Source organism: Microcaecilia unicolor, chromosome 1 (genome assembly GCF_901765095.1).
Source record: "Microcaecilia unicolor chromosome 1, aMicUni1.1, whole genome shotgun sequence".
In the NCBI taxonomy this organism is placed as follows: domain Eukaryota; kingdom Metazoa; phylum Chordata; class Amphibia; order Gymnophiona; family Siphonopidae; genus Microcaecilia; species Microcaecilia unicolor.
The window spans coordinates 265,864,602-265,879,840 of record NC_044031.1 but is presented as its reverse complement, the minus strand read 5'-3'; the positions used below and the strand labels follow the sequence as shown (position 1 = coordinate 265,879,840).

General features: G+C 45.2%; 1 protein-coding gene across 2 annotated transcripts in view; it reads left to right on the top strand.

The window, feature by feature from the left end:
• Positions 1–518: 518 nt before the first annotated feature.
• Positions 519–15,239, top strand: part of GASK1A (golgi associated kinase 1A) — a 68,472-nt gene continuing 53,751 nt past the window's right edge. For both annotated transcript variants that reach the window (XM_030190026.1, XM_030190027.1), the window contains exon 1: positions 519–1,037. In XM_030190026.1, coding sequence (XP_030045886.1) covers positions 978–1,037 — 60 coding nt within the window. In that variant the 5' untranslated portion in view covers positions 519–977. The remainder of the gene's footprint in view (positions 1,038–15,239) is intronic.

Genomic DNA, 15,239 nt, shown 5'->3' with positions numbered 1-15,239 from the left:
TGTCCAGGGAGAAGTAATTTCCATTGGGTTTACCACCCCCTGATAATTTTGAAAAGTTGGTTCCTATGCATGGGTGTATGTTTTAGCACTGCATGCCAGGACAGGCTGCCAGGAATGGAAAATATTAAACACTGAACCAACACATAATATAAATACAGAAACTAAATCGACCATTGATGTCCTCACAGACACTGTGATGTTATACTATTTTCTTTTCATCCTAGATTATTAATTAGTTTCCAAGTCAATAAAGTACTATGGCATGTTTCCAGAAAGAGAGAGAAAAGGGTTTATTTTGTTGTTGTGTTTAGTTCCCCCCCCCCCCCCCCCCCCATCTCTGACTTCCCCACGCCCTATCATGGCTTTTATTCTGAAAGAAATCTCTTACATGAATGAAGCTCTCCTCACTCTGCCAGTCCCCTCTCTCCACCTCTTTTTCTACCTCCCTTTTTTCCTTCTTTTCCCTTCCCCCCTCTTTCCACTAAAAAGAAGGCTGCTGAGTTGGGCTGCATGACTGGGGAACAGAGGTTTGAAAGCCAGCAGCTGAAGAAGTGCCAGTTCACTGAAAGATACAGGGCAGTGGGGTTAATCATATCCGCATGTGTGTGTCCATGCCTGCCGCTCACATCAAGAACTCCTGGGAGCATGCACGCCTAGCCAAAAATGAGACAAAAGTTTGACATCTGCTTACAGGAAGGATTTTAAGGAGGAGCAATGAGTAGCAAGCAGAGCTTGCATCTAAGTACAGAAGAATTTTCTGGGGGCTATGTATGATGGGATGAAAGTTGCTGTCCTGAAATAAAAACATGGGATTCTTCTGATTGACAAGAATTTAGCAAAAAAAAAAAAAAAAAAAAATCTGTTGACAACGACAGAGCTCCCTGAGGACTACAGAAAGCCTGGCAAAAAGAAAACACTCATGAGATGTGCAGAGCTTAGTGTCCTGAGGAAAGAAGTGGAATGGAGACGGTCTGGATATGAGCATCAGAGGTGGCCGAAAGAACAACAGCGGAACTTCCCTGCATTACAAAGGGATGGTAAGAAAGGTTTGCCCTATTTGTTGGAAATGCGCTGAGAGATCACAGTTTGCTAGTAGGAATGTTTGAGTTCAGCCCGGTCACCGGGTAGACTCTGCCTGAGGTAACAGCTAGTGCTGCTGAATAGCTAAGGACTCCTTCCCTCTCCCCCTCCCCCTCCCCGGATGACCTTTAACATGTTCAGGTGTTAAGCAGGTTGCTGGTGTTTGATGGAGTTTCCCCACCATTTTATTACACATATTTTTTTTAAAATCACTCCTCCATGGTGGTACAAAAATCAACAATTTAAAATCTCCCCCCACCACCCCAGTCACCCGGATCTTTCTCTCCCCTTAAAATTAATTAAACTTGTTACTCAGTAATAAACAGACAATTAAAAAGCCAGGTTTTAAATCTCATAACATTATCTTCCAAACGGATTTCTAAAGGTAAAGAATTCCATAAATGTGGAGTATGAAAGGGAGGCAGAAGGCCCTTGCGGAGTGGGAAGAAGTTCTAAAGGAATTGCTCATTACAGAGGGGAGGCAGGAGTTCTTCAGCTTTAGCGGACATGAATCTCTTCTGTACAGAGGGTATCAAGTGGAAATCTTTCTGTCTCAAGACAGCAGGGGTGGACTGACCATTTGGGTAACTGGGCAGTGCCCGAGGGCCCAGAGGCTCTGCTCAGATGCCCGCCACACACCTCCCCAGTCCTATTTTTAAAGGCATGCCACTGGTGATCTAGTGGCCTCTGCAGGGGGAGGGGGGAATATGTTCTTTCCTGCCCTTGTGCTGCTGCTATTCCCCCTGCCTGGCACCGCTGTATTTTAAAAATTGCAACCGAGACTCCCTGCAGAAGTCTCGTGAGACTGTCAAGACCTGCTAGACTACATGGGAAGTCTCAGCCGCCATTTTGAAAACACGGTGGCGCTGACAGGGGAATAGTGGCAGCGCAGCGGGCAGGAAAGAACATGCTCCCCCCTCCCCCACAGAGACCACTAGACCACCAGGGCCCTTCAGGTAGGACCAGGGCAGCGGGGGCAGCAGCGCAGCAGTAGGGGGTGTTGGGCAGCGACTGGGCAGGGGGACCCAGACCACTTGTCCACCCCTGCAGGACAGTGTTTACAGCTGGGTTAGTTTTGCACATACCATGACAGGAATGAACCTCCCTCCTAAGCCAGGCTATTAGGCATGATCTCAGTTTCTCAAAATTTCAGGGATGGCAATCTCACTTTCCTCTCTGTTTTCACCCTGGAATTCTATGAATGCTGCTCTCTTGCACTCCAAAAAGAAAATGGGATCTAAGCTGAGTAACTGGACCTGCATACTTTTTGGTTCCCAGCCAAGTGCCTGCCAGGAAATCTCGTAGTCATTTTGCTAAAGAATAGCTTATCAGCCTCCAGCATCTCCCCCTTTCCCCATCCTCCATTCTTATTCATAATGAAATGAAAAATGAAAACAAAACCTTGGCAAACAGAGAAAAAAAACCCTCATAATACCACAAACTAAACTACGGCATGCCCACTCACTAATTTCTGAGCAGTTATAGCCTGCTTTGGGGTCCTTTTACTAAGCTGCAGCAAAAATAAACCTTAGCACGCCCTTGCGTGGGGTTTCCCTTGCATTAAGGCCATTTTTACTGCAGTTGTAAAATGGCTGATGTTCTATTTGATGTATTAATGGCCATGTGCTAATGCTGATATAAACTAAATAGTGGTTGTGTGTGTGTGTGGGGGGGGGGGGGGGGGGTGAGATACCCACATCTGCCAACATGCACACTCAGTGTAAAGGGTTCTCTAAAGAAACTATGAACACACAGGTTATTACTGGAGGAAAAGCCTCGAGAAGCTCCTAGACTTTTAGAGTTGTCTTCAAGGAGCAGGACTTCCTCATCATTGGCAAAAACCTCCGTGTAGCATATTGCTTACTGCACTTACTACTATCTTGGTAAGGAACTTAGTTTAATAATGAAATTAGCTTCAATCAGTTGGTCTCTGTATATTTCATTGGGTCTCGACCATGATCAATGGTGGCCAGCGTTTTGAATCTCTGCTTCTGCTTCAGGATCACGGGCCAAAGAGATCTACAACGGGAGGAGAAACACAGGAATAAATTTTATCATACCAACCCAATTTTCTGCTTGCTTTCATTCGTGTGCATACATCTGTTCAACTATGCCGACGGCGGCATTAGAGACACCCTCCCCAGAAAATGGCAGCTCTTTTAAAGATTTGATGTCATCACACGCTGTCACTGTCTCAACCAATCCCCATTCTTCCAGGGATGGGTACCGTGTATCTTCTAAGAGGCAGCAACTCGCTGCTACCTATTAGATTTCATAAGAAATGGAGCCACTCAATTTTAGAATTGAGCCCAGCAGGGATGGAGGCGTCTAATTTAAAGATCCATCTCTGCTCCTTTTGTAGAAGAATGCATCGTCTATCTAGCCCTTTCTGCCCTGAGGCTGTAATCTGCTGTAACAAAAGGCAGGGAAGGGATCTGAAGTCAGGCTTAAAATCATTGCAATGGAGGGCTAGGGGGGGAAGTACTCTTCATGGTCTTTATTGCACTCTTATGTTCTACCAGTCTGGTATATAAAGTCTGTGTTGTTTGCCCTATGTAAATCTTTTTACAAGGGCAAATAATGCAATTAATCACATAGTCTGACTTGCATGTAGTGTTGATTTTCAGTTTGAATTCTCAGTGCTAGGGTGTCTAAAGACTGTTGTTTCTACCATTAGATCGCACATTGCACAATCACTGCATCTCTTGTGACCATTGTATATAGGTGGGGTAGAGTGTTCTTCTGGAAGGATTGACGGGCAGAGTAATTCTTTTAAATTACCCCCTCTGCTATATACAAACCATATTCTAGATTCAGAAAAGATAGGGAACGTTTGAACTACTTGCCAGTGGTCCCTTAAAATCTGGGCTACCTTTCCAGATTGCTAGGTGTATTTCAATATACATATATGCACATCTGCGAGATCTTCTCTCAAGTCTCAAACTGGGCTCTCTTATACGCTGTCCTGACAACCCGTTCCAGGTAACCTCTATTTACCAGGTGTTTATGCAGTGCCTTTGCTTGAATCCGAAAAGCCCTCTCTTCAGAGCATATTCTTCTATATCTCAGGAATTGTGAAAACAGGAGACTATCATGTAGTTTCTTAGGTTGGCAACTGTTATATTGAAGAAAGGTATTCTTATCAGTTTGCTTACGATGTACAGTTGTCCTAAAACGGCCCATATCTTTCTGTATTGTCAAGTCCAAAAATGTGATCTCTTTCTTTCAAAATGAGCTGTAAACTTAATCCTTGGTTGGCAATTATTCAGGTATATTACCAAACGAGATAGAGCTTCTGTGTTAGTGTTACATAACAAGAAGATGTCGTCTATAAAGCGAACCCAAACTTCGATCTTCTTCCAAAAGGGACTTGGGTAGACATGACGGTCTTCGAAGTCAGTCATGAAAAGATTTGCTATTGAGGGAGCCATCGTTGCTCCCATCACAACTCCCGAAACTTGTTGGAACATCCTGGTGTCATACTGGAAAAAAAAAATTTTCATCACCATAGAAGCCAGTTTCGTGACAAAGGAGACTAGGGAATCCTCTATCCCATTCTGCTGTAATGATTTCTTAATAACTGTCAGTGCTTCATCTTGAGGAATTGAGGTATAGAGGGTGGTCACATCTAGTGTCACAAACAGGCAACTTTCCTCTAGTCCTGACCACTGACATAGCCTATCCAGGAAATGTGTGGAATCCTTTATGTATGACTGACTATGAGGTACTAAAGGACGTAGGAAAATTTCTACATAAATAGATAGGGGTTCTAGAAGAGAACCCCTACTAGAAACTATTGGACGTCCTGGAGGTTGTATAAGGGTTTTATGCACCTTAGGGAGCGTGTAGAACGTCGGGATCTTCTTTGAATTACCAGTGAGGAAATTAAATTCTTTCTGTGTGATTAGACTTTCAGCAAAAGCTTCTCCACATAGACCTAGTATGGATTGTTTCAGGACTGGCTTGGGGTCTTCAGTTAGTTCTCGGTAGTCATCCTTATTCGTCAACTGTCTTAGAACTTCTTCATCGTATTACTGCCGGTTCTGAATAATTACGGCCCCTCCCTTATTGGCTCTCCGAATCACTATTTGAGTATTCTTTCTTAATTGGAGCAGTGCCTCTTTTTCTGGTTTAGAAAGATTACTCTGAAACTGTTGTCTTGTCTTTTCCATAGTACTTAAATCTTTTAGGATCAGCTGCTTAAAAATTGACAGTGTAGGTTCTAAAGGCCCTGGAGGCTCCACGGAGCCACTTTAATCAAATATTGTAGAAAAGAGTTCATTCCTAGAGGTTTACGAATTGTGAAACATCCCAAAATGTTCCAAGATGACAAAGAATTCCTAACACAATGGGCAGGAATATTGAACAAATGTTCCTTAGACCTCATGGTCTTAATCATAGACAAAACAAAAGAAACAGCCATATCCATAAATGAAGAGATACAGAAGGCCCTAGATGTGCTGAAGACGCAGAGCGGACTGGAGGCATTTGATAAAGCCCATGCTGAACTGAAAACGAAGATTGAATCGTTTAAACATTCGTTACAGAGGTCAAAAATTAAAAAGTTCCAAAGGGACGAGAAAGACTATGAGAAAAACAACATTTACCCATGGTTAAACAAAGAGCAAGCCCCTCAGTGCCCACCCTTTGAGGGTGAAGAAGGAGACCTCTCGGATACCAGCTCCTCAGGTTCTGATGCTTTTTTAGAGGATGGCAGAGGACGCTGGAGCCGAGGTCACGGAGGCCGATCCAGGCGAGGCCAAAGAGGCCAACAACGGTCAGACCAGCAAGAGACACAGCCATACAGACAAGCCCCCCCACAGACTTGATCACAACGTTAAATTAATCCAGAGTCATTAATCTGTCAACCCATCACCTGACTGAGCCCGAGTCACAGGTTCTCAGTAGAGGCCTGTCCTTCGTGCCCATGCAGAAGCATGATATGTTCCAAAATAGAATTGATTTAGAGAGATTCATACGGAAAGGTTGCAATTATTTTTCTCACAGAGTGATGGTTTGACAAGAGATACTTCAAGAGTAAAGCCTAAATCGACCTGGCAACCTGCAGCTGATCTGGAAGGATTCTGTTTCTGTGTCCTCCCAGCGTCCTGTAAGTTCCTACGTTCCTACGTGCAGGCTGCATGTAGGAATGTGGAAGACGTCAAGACGACTCACACAGAAACAGAATCCTTCCAGATCAGCTGCAGCAACACGCCGGCCCGGAGACCGGTGCTGAAGAGGACTTCGGCTGGTGGGGGTTGAGGACCCCCGCCAGCACAGGTACCTGACGGCGGCAGGAAGGTGGGTGGATCGAAAGGATTGGCAGCGGGGGGGGGGGGGGGGGGAGCAGGTCCAAATCTGGGGGGCCATGCCCCCATGGCCCCACGTAGCTACACCCCTGGTATTAGCAAATGCTAATTTAGCAGTTACCTCAGGATGCCTGAGTGTGTCCCTTGGTACGCCATTTTAAGCTGCAATAGGCCATGGTAGTGCATAATGCAACTTAGTAAAAAAAAGCCTCTAATTACATAAGCTCTGGGTTTTGTTTTATGTGGTAGGTGATATACAGTATATGCAACACTGGGGTAATTTTAGAGTTTTGCAGGCAAAATAAATTGTTTTATTTTTATTGTAACCCGATAGGTTAAAAAGATTGTTTTAAAAAAAAATAAAAATACCTGGTGGGGTCCAGGATGTGGTGAGGGCGGGCCCCAAGCCGGAACATTGCCGCAGATGTCACTGAGGTAGGCGAGTGCTGCAGGGCTAGAAGGCTTGGCATTGAGGGGAGTTCCGAGCTGCAGGGGAGTTGCGGCAGAAGAGTTGAAGAGCTGGGGTTGGGAGCTGGATAGCCGTGGGTTGGTTCTGGTGCTGGGGGAAGGATTGCTTTTGGATATGGCGGCAGGCAAGGGAAAGCCCTGCTTGGGTCGCGGTAGCATGTGATGTTGCCAAGTGGGAGGCAGAGACATCAGATGTGGCAGAAAACAGGGCCTATGCCGACACCGGTCTGATTTTGAAAACAGGGCCGGTGTTGGAAGGAGGGCAGATGCGGATTTTGGATGCATGTTGGGAAGAGCTCCGGGAAGCCTCCTTGAAGATTTTGGGAACAAATTTTATTGCAGCTAGGCACGCATGTGTTCAGGAAAGTGGGCGCCATGGAAACAGCATCGGGGACGAGTTCCTGTAGCTACCAGCTTATGGCAAAGTTGTGCAGTAGGAGGTGGAATTGTGTAATGGGACACAGGGCAAGTGTTGCAGAAGAAGATTTCTGGCAAAGGTAAGGGACAGCTGTGTTCTTTTATTTGCACTGGAAGGGGTTTCTTGGAATGTTTGAATTTTAAGGGTACTCTGACAGGGCTGCACGTGGAGTTCTGTCTGAGTCCTGGGCAGAATTCTAAACTGACGAGTTAAGCAGTTGGGAGGGTAATGTTAGGGAAAGTGGCTGTGTAGTAGGTGGCTGTTTGTAGGAAAGTTTTCTTTATAGCCATTTTGGCAGTTTGTATTGAAGTATGGCCTCTGAGATTGAAATGTGAGGGGTCCTTTTACTAAGGTGTGCTGAAAAATGGCCTGCGGTAGTGTAGGTGTGGGTTTTGGACACGCAGATCCATTTCTCAGCGTGCCTGTAAAAAAGGCCTTTTTTAAAAATGTTTGCTGAAAATGGACATGCGGCAAAATGAAAATTGGTCTGCGTCCATTTTGGGTCTGAGACCTTACTGCCAGCCATTGACTTAGCACAGTTGTACAAACACATATTCTCCCTAATTTTATAAAAGTCACCAAAAATTGTGTACTCAAATGTGGACATGTGCCCAATTTGTGAATGCAATTTAATTGAATAATGAGCTAATTAGCGCCTATAATATGGCTTTTTAAGAAGCAATTATTGACACTAATTATATTTAATTGGTATTTATGTGCATAAATATAGGCGTGGAATCCGTGCATCCCCAAAAAGGGGGCGTGGAAATGGGAGGGTCATGGGCAGTTGGGAGTGGATCATGAGTGTGGTTTTTGGTTACAAGCACAATTATAGAATAAGGGGGTTCCGCACCTAAATTTAGATGCAGATATTTGCACATTTTCATTGGTGGAAATGAGCGCACCTAAATTTTAGCACAACCCCTGTGACTTAAATGCTGTTCTATAAACTGCGCCAAACTTTAGGCTTACAGAATAGTGCTTAAGAGGGTTTTTTTCAGCGCCAATTTTTAGGCAACATTTATAGAATTCACCCCATATTAGGTGTGCTATTTGTAAATCTGTTTATTAACAATTCAACAAACACATCAAAATCAGTTACTCAGTTTAGCTTTTATATATGGAATACTGATAAACACCCCTTAGCAAGTCCTTTCTCCAACCCTTCCCTCCCCTCCCCAAAGCTTAAATATTCAACAATCTACTGCGTGCTGCTGAAGTCATCGTGTTCCAGAATGGAGCACAAAGGTTTTGGAATTTTAAACCCCTGGCTGATGCTATATCTTGTACCTCGAGTCTCTCTATCTGCAGCATCCTTATCATATTTCTTTCCACCGTTGAACAGTTGTACGCCAGTGGGATAACCATAATAGGTCTGTCATATATATATATATATATGAAAATACAATAGTCAGTCTATCACAAAATTACCCCTCTATGAATTTGCTGTAAGTAAATAAAAGAAGAGTCAGTACAAGAGAACAGTAAACAATAAATATAACAATCTGGGTACATGTGAGAAAAATATTTTTCTGCCACATAGACCTTATAAAATGGGTGAAAATGATGGCAAATAGTGGACAATTGTATGGGCTGCCTTTGCTAAAGAGATATAGGTTAACAGTAGATCACAGGCAGTAGTGTGAAGACTGGGACAGAGAAGATGAGACAATATTTATTGACTGAATGGGATCAAAGAGCCTACATGATGGGACAATGGAGAACTGTGGTGGAAAGTTGCTGTCATGACTGGATGCAAGGAAGATAATGCAAGTTTGACTTTAGAAGGGACTTCGGGTGGGGAAGGAAACTGCCTTGATGAACTGTGAAAAAGCACAAATTTAAAAAGCTGGTGGCAGAAACTATATAAAAGCTTAAGGGGCCTTTTTACTAAGCCGCGTAAGCATCTATGAATGCCCAACGCACGCCAAAATGGAGTTACCACCCGGCTACCACTTGACTCTTGTGATAATTTCATTTTTGGCGCGTGTCCGAAAAATAATTATTTTCAGATGAGCATATTGGGTTTTCGCCAAGTGGCATTTGATGCGCATAGGTCATTACCACCCAGTTACAGTGTCAGACTTTATCGCTAGGTCAATGGCTGGCGGTAAGGTCTCAGACCCAAAATGGACGTGCGGCAATTTTCATTTTGCCGCACGTCCATTTTTGGAAAAAATTTAAAAAAGGCATTTTTTACAGGTGTGCTGAAAAGTGATTCTGCGTGCGCCCAAAATACGTGTGTACACTATCGCAGGCCATTTTTCAGCACGCCTTTGTAAAAGGGCCCCTAAGTGGGCAAAAAAAATACAGTGTATTGAAGAACAAAATCTTTGTTGAGCACAAGACATGGGAGGGAATATAGTAAAAGATGATGTTGCTGTAAGGATGGGCAGAGAAGAATGGTGGGTCTCAGAAGAATTAGAAAAGTTTGAACTTTCTGTGGCATGTGATAGGGAACTAGAAGGAGGACTTGGAAAGAAGAACATGAAAGTAGATTACACATGAAATCTGATTCTTTTTGCTAAATTTTGGATGTACTGTAGGGAGTGTAATGAGTGGTCAGAAGGACAAGAAAAAAATGTAACAATTGTTGAAATAGGTCCTGGAAAACAGAAGTTGACTGTGACGTATTCTAAAGTTAGGTGTGTCTGCTAAAGAAAAGTTCACATTGTTTGCTAAAGACAAATTTGTATGGTTAGAACATTAATTAAAAGCAAAGGGGCTCTTTTACTAAGCCACATAAGTGTCTATGCGCACCCAACGTACGCCAAACTGGAGTTACCGCCTGACTACTGCATGGCTCTTGCGGTAATTTCATTTTTGGCATGCATCCAATACACACATCTGAAAAGGCGTGTAACGGATGCCCGCCAAGTGGCATTTGATGCGCGCAGGTCATTACCGCCTGAATTCTTTACCACTAAGTCAGTGGCTGGTGGTAAGGTCTCAGACCCAAAATGGATGCGCAGCAATTTTGATTTTGCCGCACATCCATTTTCAGCAAAAAAAGGCCTTTTTTACAGGCACGCTAAAAAATGGATCGGCACATGCTCAAAACCCATGCCTACACTACCGCAAGCCATTTTTCAGTGCACCCTAGTAAAAGGACCCCAAGGTTTTTTAGATGATGATGAAGAGTACATCATGAACTGATCGTTTCAGCTAGTGGCGTACCAAGGTGGGGGCTGTGGGGGCGGTCCGCCCCGGGTGCACGCCGCTGGGACGGTGCCGCGCGTCGGTCAGCTTCGTTCGTTTCCATGCTCTCTCTGCCCCGGAACAGGAAGTAACCTGTTCTGGGGCAGAGGGAGCATGGAAACGAACAAAGCTGACTGGTGCGCGGCACCCCCCCAGCAGCGTGCACCGCCCCGGGTGTCAGCCCCCCTAGGAACGCCACTGGTTTCAGCTCTAAAAGTTGGATAACTTGCAGCTCTTTGAGGCTTTTTTCTTCCTTATAATATGGCTTGGCAACTCTACTGTTTTGTTTATTCTGATTAGTGGGACATTTTTTGTTCATTACGAAGTAGGAGACAATCAGGATACGATTCTGAGTTTTAACCTTTGACAGGGAGAAAAAGAGAGACATGTACCTGGGACCTTTTATGTGAAGTCCACTGCAGTGCCCCCTAGGCTGCCTCACTGCTCTGCTGGGATGGCCCCCCATACCTCCCAATGGCTTGTTTTTGTGCATTTTTCCCTTGGATGTTTTTTTTTTTCCAAAAATGGTCACAATAGAAAAACACACTGAACACAAAACGCCTGAAAACATCTACAAGATGGCCATTTTTGAAACAAAAAGATAGACGTTTTTCAGGTTTGAAAATGGCCATGTTCACCACTTGATTTTTAGACGTTTTCAGCAAAATGTCCAAAATCATATTTAGACATCATATTGAAAATGCCCCCTTCCAACTAAAGATCTTTCAATCCATGCTGGTTTCTTTGAAAGTCTGAGCACATTTTATACTATATATCTACGGGCCCTGTTAACTAAGGTGCGCTAACATTTTTAGTGCACGCTACAAATTAGCATGCGATAATGCTAGAGACACCCATAGGAATATATGAGTGTCTCTAGCATTAGCATGTACTAAAAAAGCTAGTGCTCCTACAGCGCTGCTTAGTAAACAGGGCCCTAAGCTTCTAAAGGTTTGACAGTGTTGCACAATGATGTATGCTGCAGGTTATAAATATTAGTTCATGGCCATTAATTGAGAAAATGGAAAATCAGCCATTTTCTGGCTTCAATAAAAATGGCCTTAGCATTTGGGAAAGACCTGCTAAGGCCACGTTTTACCGCAGCTTGGTAAAAGGGCCCTTTATTCTCAGACTGTGTGACTTTAAACTCATAAAACAGAAAGATTACATTTTTTTCCCTTTTGAAACAAGCCATTTAGGAAGAATATTGTTTGATTAATATTGGAGGCTTTATTAAAATATTTCAGGACAACAGTTATAGCCCATTCCTTTTTAATCCAGTTTAATTACACACTCATTACTCGCTAGAAAGATCTTTCAGAGTCTCCAAAATCAAAACAGCTGTGTCTACTAGGCAGCTCTGTTTTGCCTGCTTGGACATATTAAAGGCAATTCTATAATCTAGGTGCCCAGACTGTCACACCCCTTGTACATGTAAATATATAGGGCCCAATATTCAGACCACGGGACGTAGCTGCTGAGCCCAGATATTCAATGCCAACTGTTTCCAGTGACTAGCATTGAATATCTGGTTTATTTTTGGCTGGTTTGAACTAAACTGGCCAAGCCGATATTGAGTGCTGGCCTTTTAAGTTGGAACCAACCAATGATATTCCTACCTATTGACGCAGCCAAATTTGGCCACCAAACATATCTGGCCAGATGCTGAATATTGGCGCTGGTTGGCTATATCACAAGACACAGCTGGTCATCTGGCTAGCCACTATCCCCTGGATTTTGTATAGTATGCCTAGAGACCTGTGCCGAAATCCAAGCATATTCTATAACAATGCGCATAACTTAATTGGCTTAACAAGCTAATCAGTGTTGATAACAGCTTGTAACAAGCAATAATGAGCACTAATTGGCAATAATTAGAATTTACATGTACAACTCGCTAAGCACATTCTGTAAAGCAGTGCGCCTAACTTCTAATGCATGCAGGCAAAAAGGGGCATGGATATAGGTGGGGAAATGGGTGTTTCATGGGCATTGTGAAATTTTATGCACGTAGTTATATCATATGGTCCAGTGTGCCTAAATCTATGTACCAGGATTTAAGCCATATTTTCCATGGCGTCCCACAGATCAGTCCAGAGACTTTGGGTTATGTCCCTCTACCAGCAGGTGGAGATAGAGAGAACCTCCGAGGTTTGCTATATGTGGACCTGTGCAGCCAGCTGAACCTCAATATTCTCTCTGTCTAGCAGCTCTGGTTTGATCTGGCTACAGGTGTCCTTTGGGCCTAGTTTATCACAGACAGGGGTTGAGTGGCTGTTTGCAGCTTGTGGTGTACACCTGGTGGTGTCAGGTCCCTCCCGGACTCCCCCTACCTTTCCTCCGTCACCTGGGGCTGTTGGACTGATCCGGTGTTTCCTTTCTCTCCTGACTAAAAAAAAAAAAAAATAGGTAAGAGACTTTGTTTTTGTTTAATCATACGGTAGAACTAGACGTTCATGTCAGTGCCTTCTAAGGCGGCTAAGCACTGCTCCCGGTGTGGGGGCTAGAGAGCAGCATCGGGGGAGTGTGAGTCCTGCTGCCGTCAGCACGCAGCAGGTGTTCAGCACGACGGGAGTTCCCCTCAGGCGTCCGGTGAGTCGGAAGCACAGGGGATAGTTTTGGTGGTTTCCTCAGGGCAGTTAGTGCAGCACGCAGTGGTGGGCGCCATTTTTTCCTCTCAGGCGCGACCCGCTCCGCACGTGGCGGTTGATAGACAAGAGGCGCAGCGCGCTTCTGTGGCACAGGCTCCGATGGAGGGAAGCGATGTACAAGGAGCAGGGGAGTCCCTTGCAGTTCCTTTTTCCACGGATTTTGTTTTTATTAATGCACAATGCCTTTCTTCTGACGAAGTCAGGAGCTTCTCTTCAGGCAGCCCCATCTCTTCCTCAGCAAACCGATTGCTGCAGCCTCTCAGTCTTTCCTGCCAGGTCCGCCCAATGATAGGGCCATGGTCCATATACAGCCGGTTATTGGGGGCAGACTGTCCCTATTCCTGGTGGAGTGGACCAGGGTAATATCCGACGAATGGGTCTTGGAGGTTATTAGAGATGGCTACAAGTTAGAATTGGCTCGTCCAATAGTAGACTTTTTTCTGGAATCTCCTTGCAAATGTCCCACCAAGGTGCAGGGCCATTCGACACACCCTCCTCAACTTACAACGGCTGGGTGCTGTCCAGCCCGTACCCCCAGCAGAAAGAGGGTGCTATCAATATTCCATTTATTTTGTGGTGCCAAAAAAGGGTGGTTCTTGGCAACCCGTCTTAGATCTCAAGTGTGTCAACAGGTCCTTACGGATTTGGCTTTTCCGCATGGAAACCCTCCGATCGGTGATCGCAGCGGTACAGCCAGGGGAGTTTTTGACCTCTCTCGATCTCAAAGAGGCCTACCAATCTGGTCTCCCCACAGGTGCTTTCTTCGCTTTGCAGTGCTCAATCGTCATTTTCAATTCAAAGTGATGCCCTTCGGCCTATCCACAGCACCTCGGACCTTTTCCAAGGTCCTGGTAGTAGTGGCGGCCTATCTCAGGAAGGAAGGGATTCAGGTCCATCCCTATCTAGACGACTGGCTTGTGCGGGTGTCTTCTTTCGAGGAGAGTTGGCGGGCAACCGACAAAGTGGTCAGGTTGTTTCAGTCGCTTGGTTGGGTGATCAACTTCCGAAGTGCAGCCTAACGCCTTCCCAAACGCTGGAATACTTGGGAGTGTGCTTCGATACCCGAACAGAGATAGTTTCTCTTCCTTCAGCTTGAGCATAGTGGTTACAGGCTCAGTTTCGAGCACTGTTTCAAACTCCGAACCCGTGGGCTTGGGACTATGTACAAGTTCTAGGTTCCATGGCCTCCACCTTGAACGTGGTAGAGTGGGCCAGAGCTCCCCCTGCAGTGGCACCTTCTGAGCCTTTGGTCTCCGCTCTCGGAGGATTACAAGGTTCGGGTGGCATGTTCAGCCCATCTTCACACAATCATGCACTGGTGGTTCATTCAAAAGAATTTGGTGTCAGGCATTCCTCTGGCAACTCTGGACTAGAAGATAGTGACCATGGATGCGTCACTGTCTGGCTGGGGGCTCATTGCCTGCAGACATGATAGAGGTATATAAAATAATGAGTGGAGGATCACGTGATGGTGTGAAGCAGAGTGGAGGCGAATTGCCGAAGCTCCTGGGACCCAGCGACCCTGCCGAGGTTAAATTAATAATTTAAACACACCAAAAGCTATCCAGCGGCGAGGGAAGGTTGATGGACAAATATTTAAACAAATCGCCAGCTGGGATGGCCTCTAAAACGAAAAAAGAGAAACCTAAAAGCGGCGGAGGAGAAAACAAGATGGCGGACGAACCAGCAGCGTCGAGCCCCACTTTTTCAGAGACCCAACTTGGGCAATTAATAGCAGCGATCGAAAAGGCTCTGGAACCGCGATGGGCAGCACTTGATAGCAAATTGGATGGTCTGGGCATTAGAACTGGAGACTTGGAGACTCGGGTTTCGGCCCTTGAAGATGATTCTCGTGGATTTGGCCCGGACATCGCGCGCCTCCAACAACAAGTACAAGACCAGGCAACCCAGCTGGAAGAGCTGGAAAATCATTCCAGAAGGAACAACATTCGCATCGTGGGGCTATCGGAAGCGCTGCCGGATAGACATCTGGAAATTTGGCTTGAAAACTGGCTCTCTCTGACTCTATGGGCCCAGTGGTGATCGAGCGGGCCCATCGGATTGGACGGAGAAACGGAGAACGAGGGAGGCCCAGGGTAGTAATTGCAAAAATCC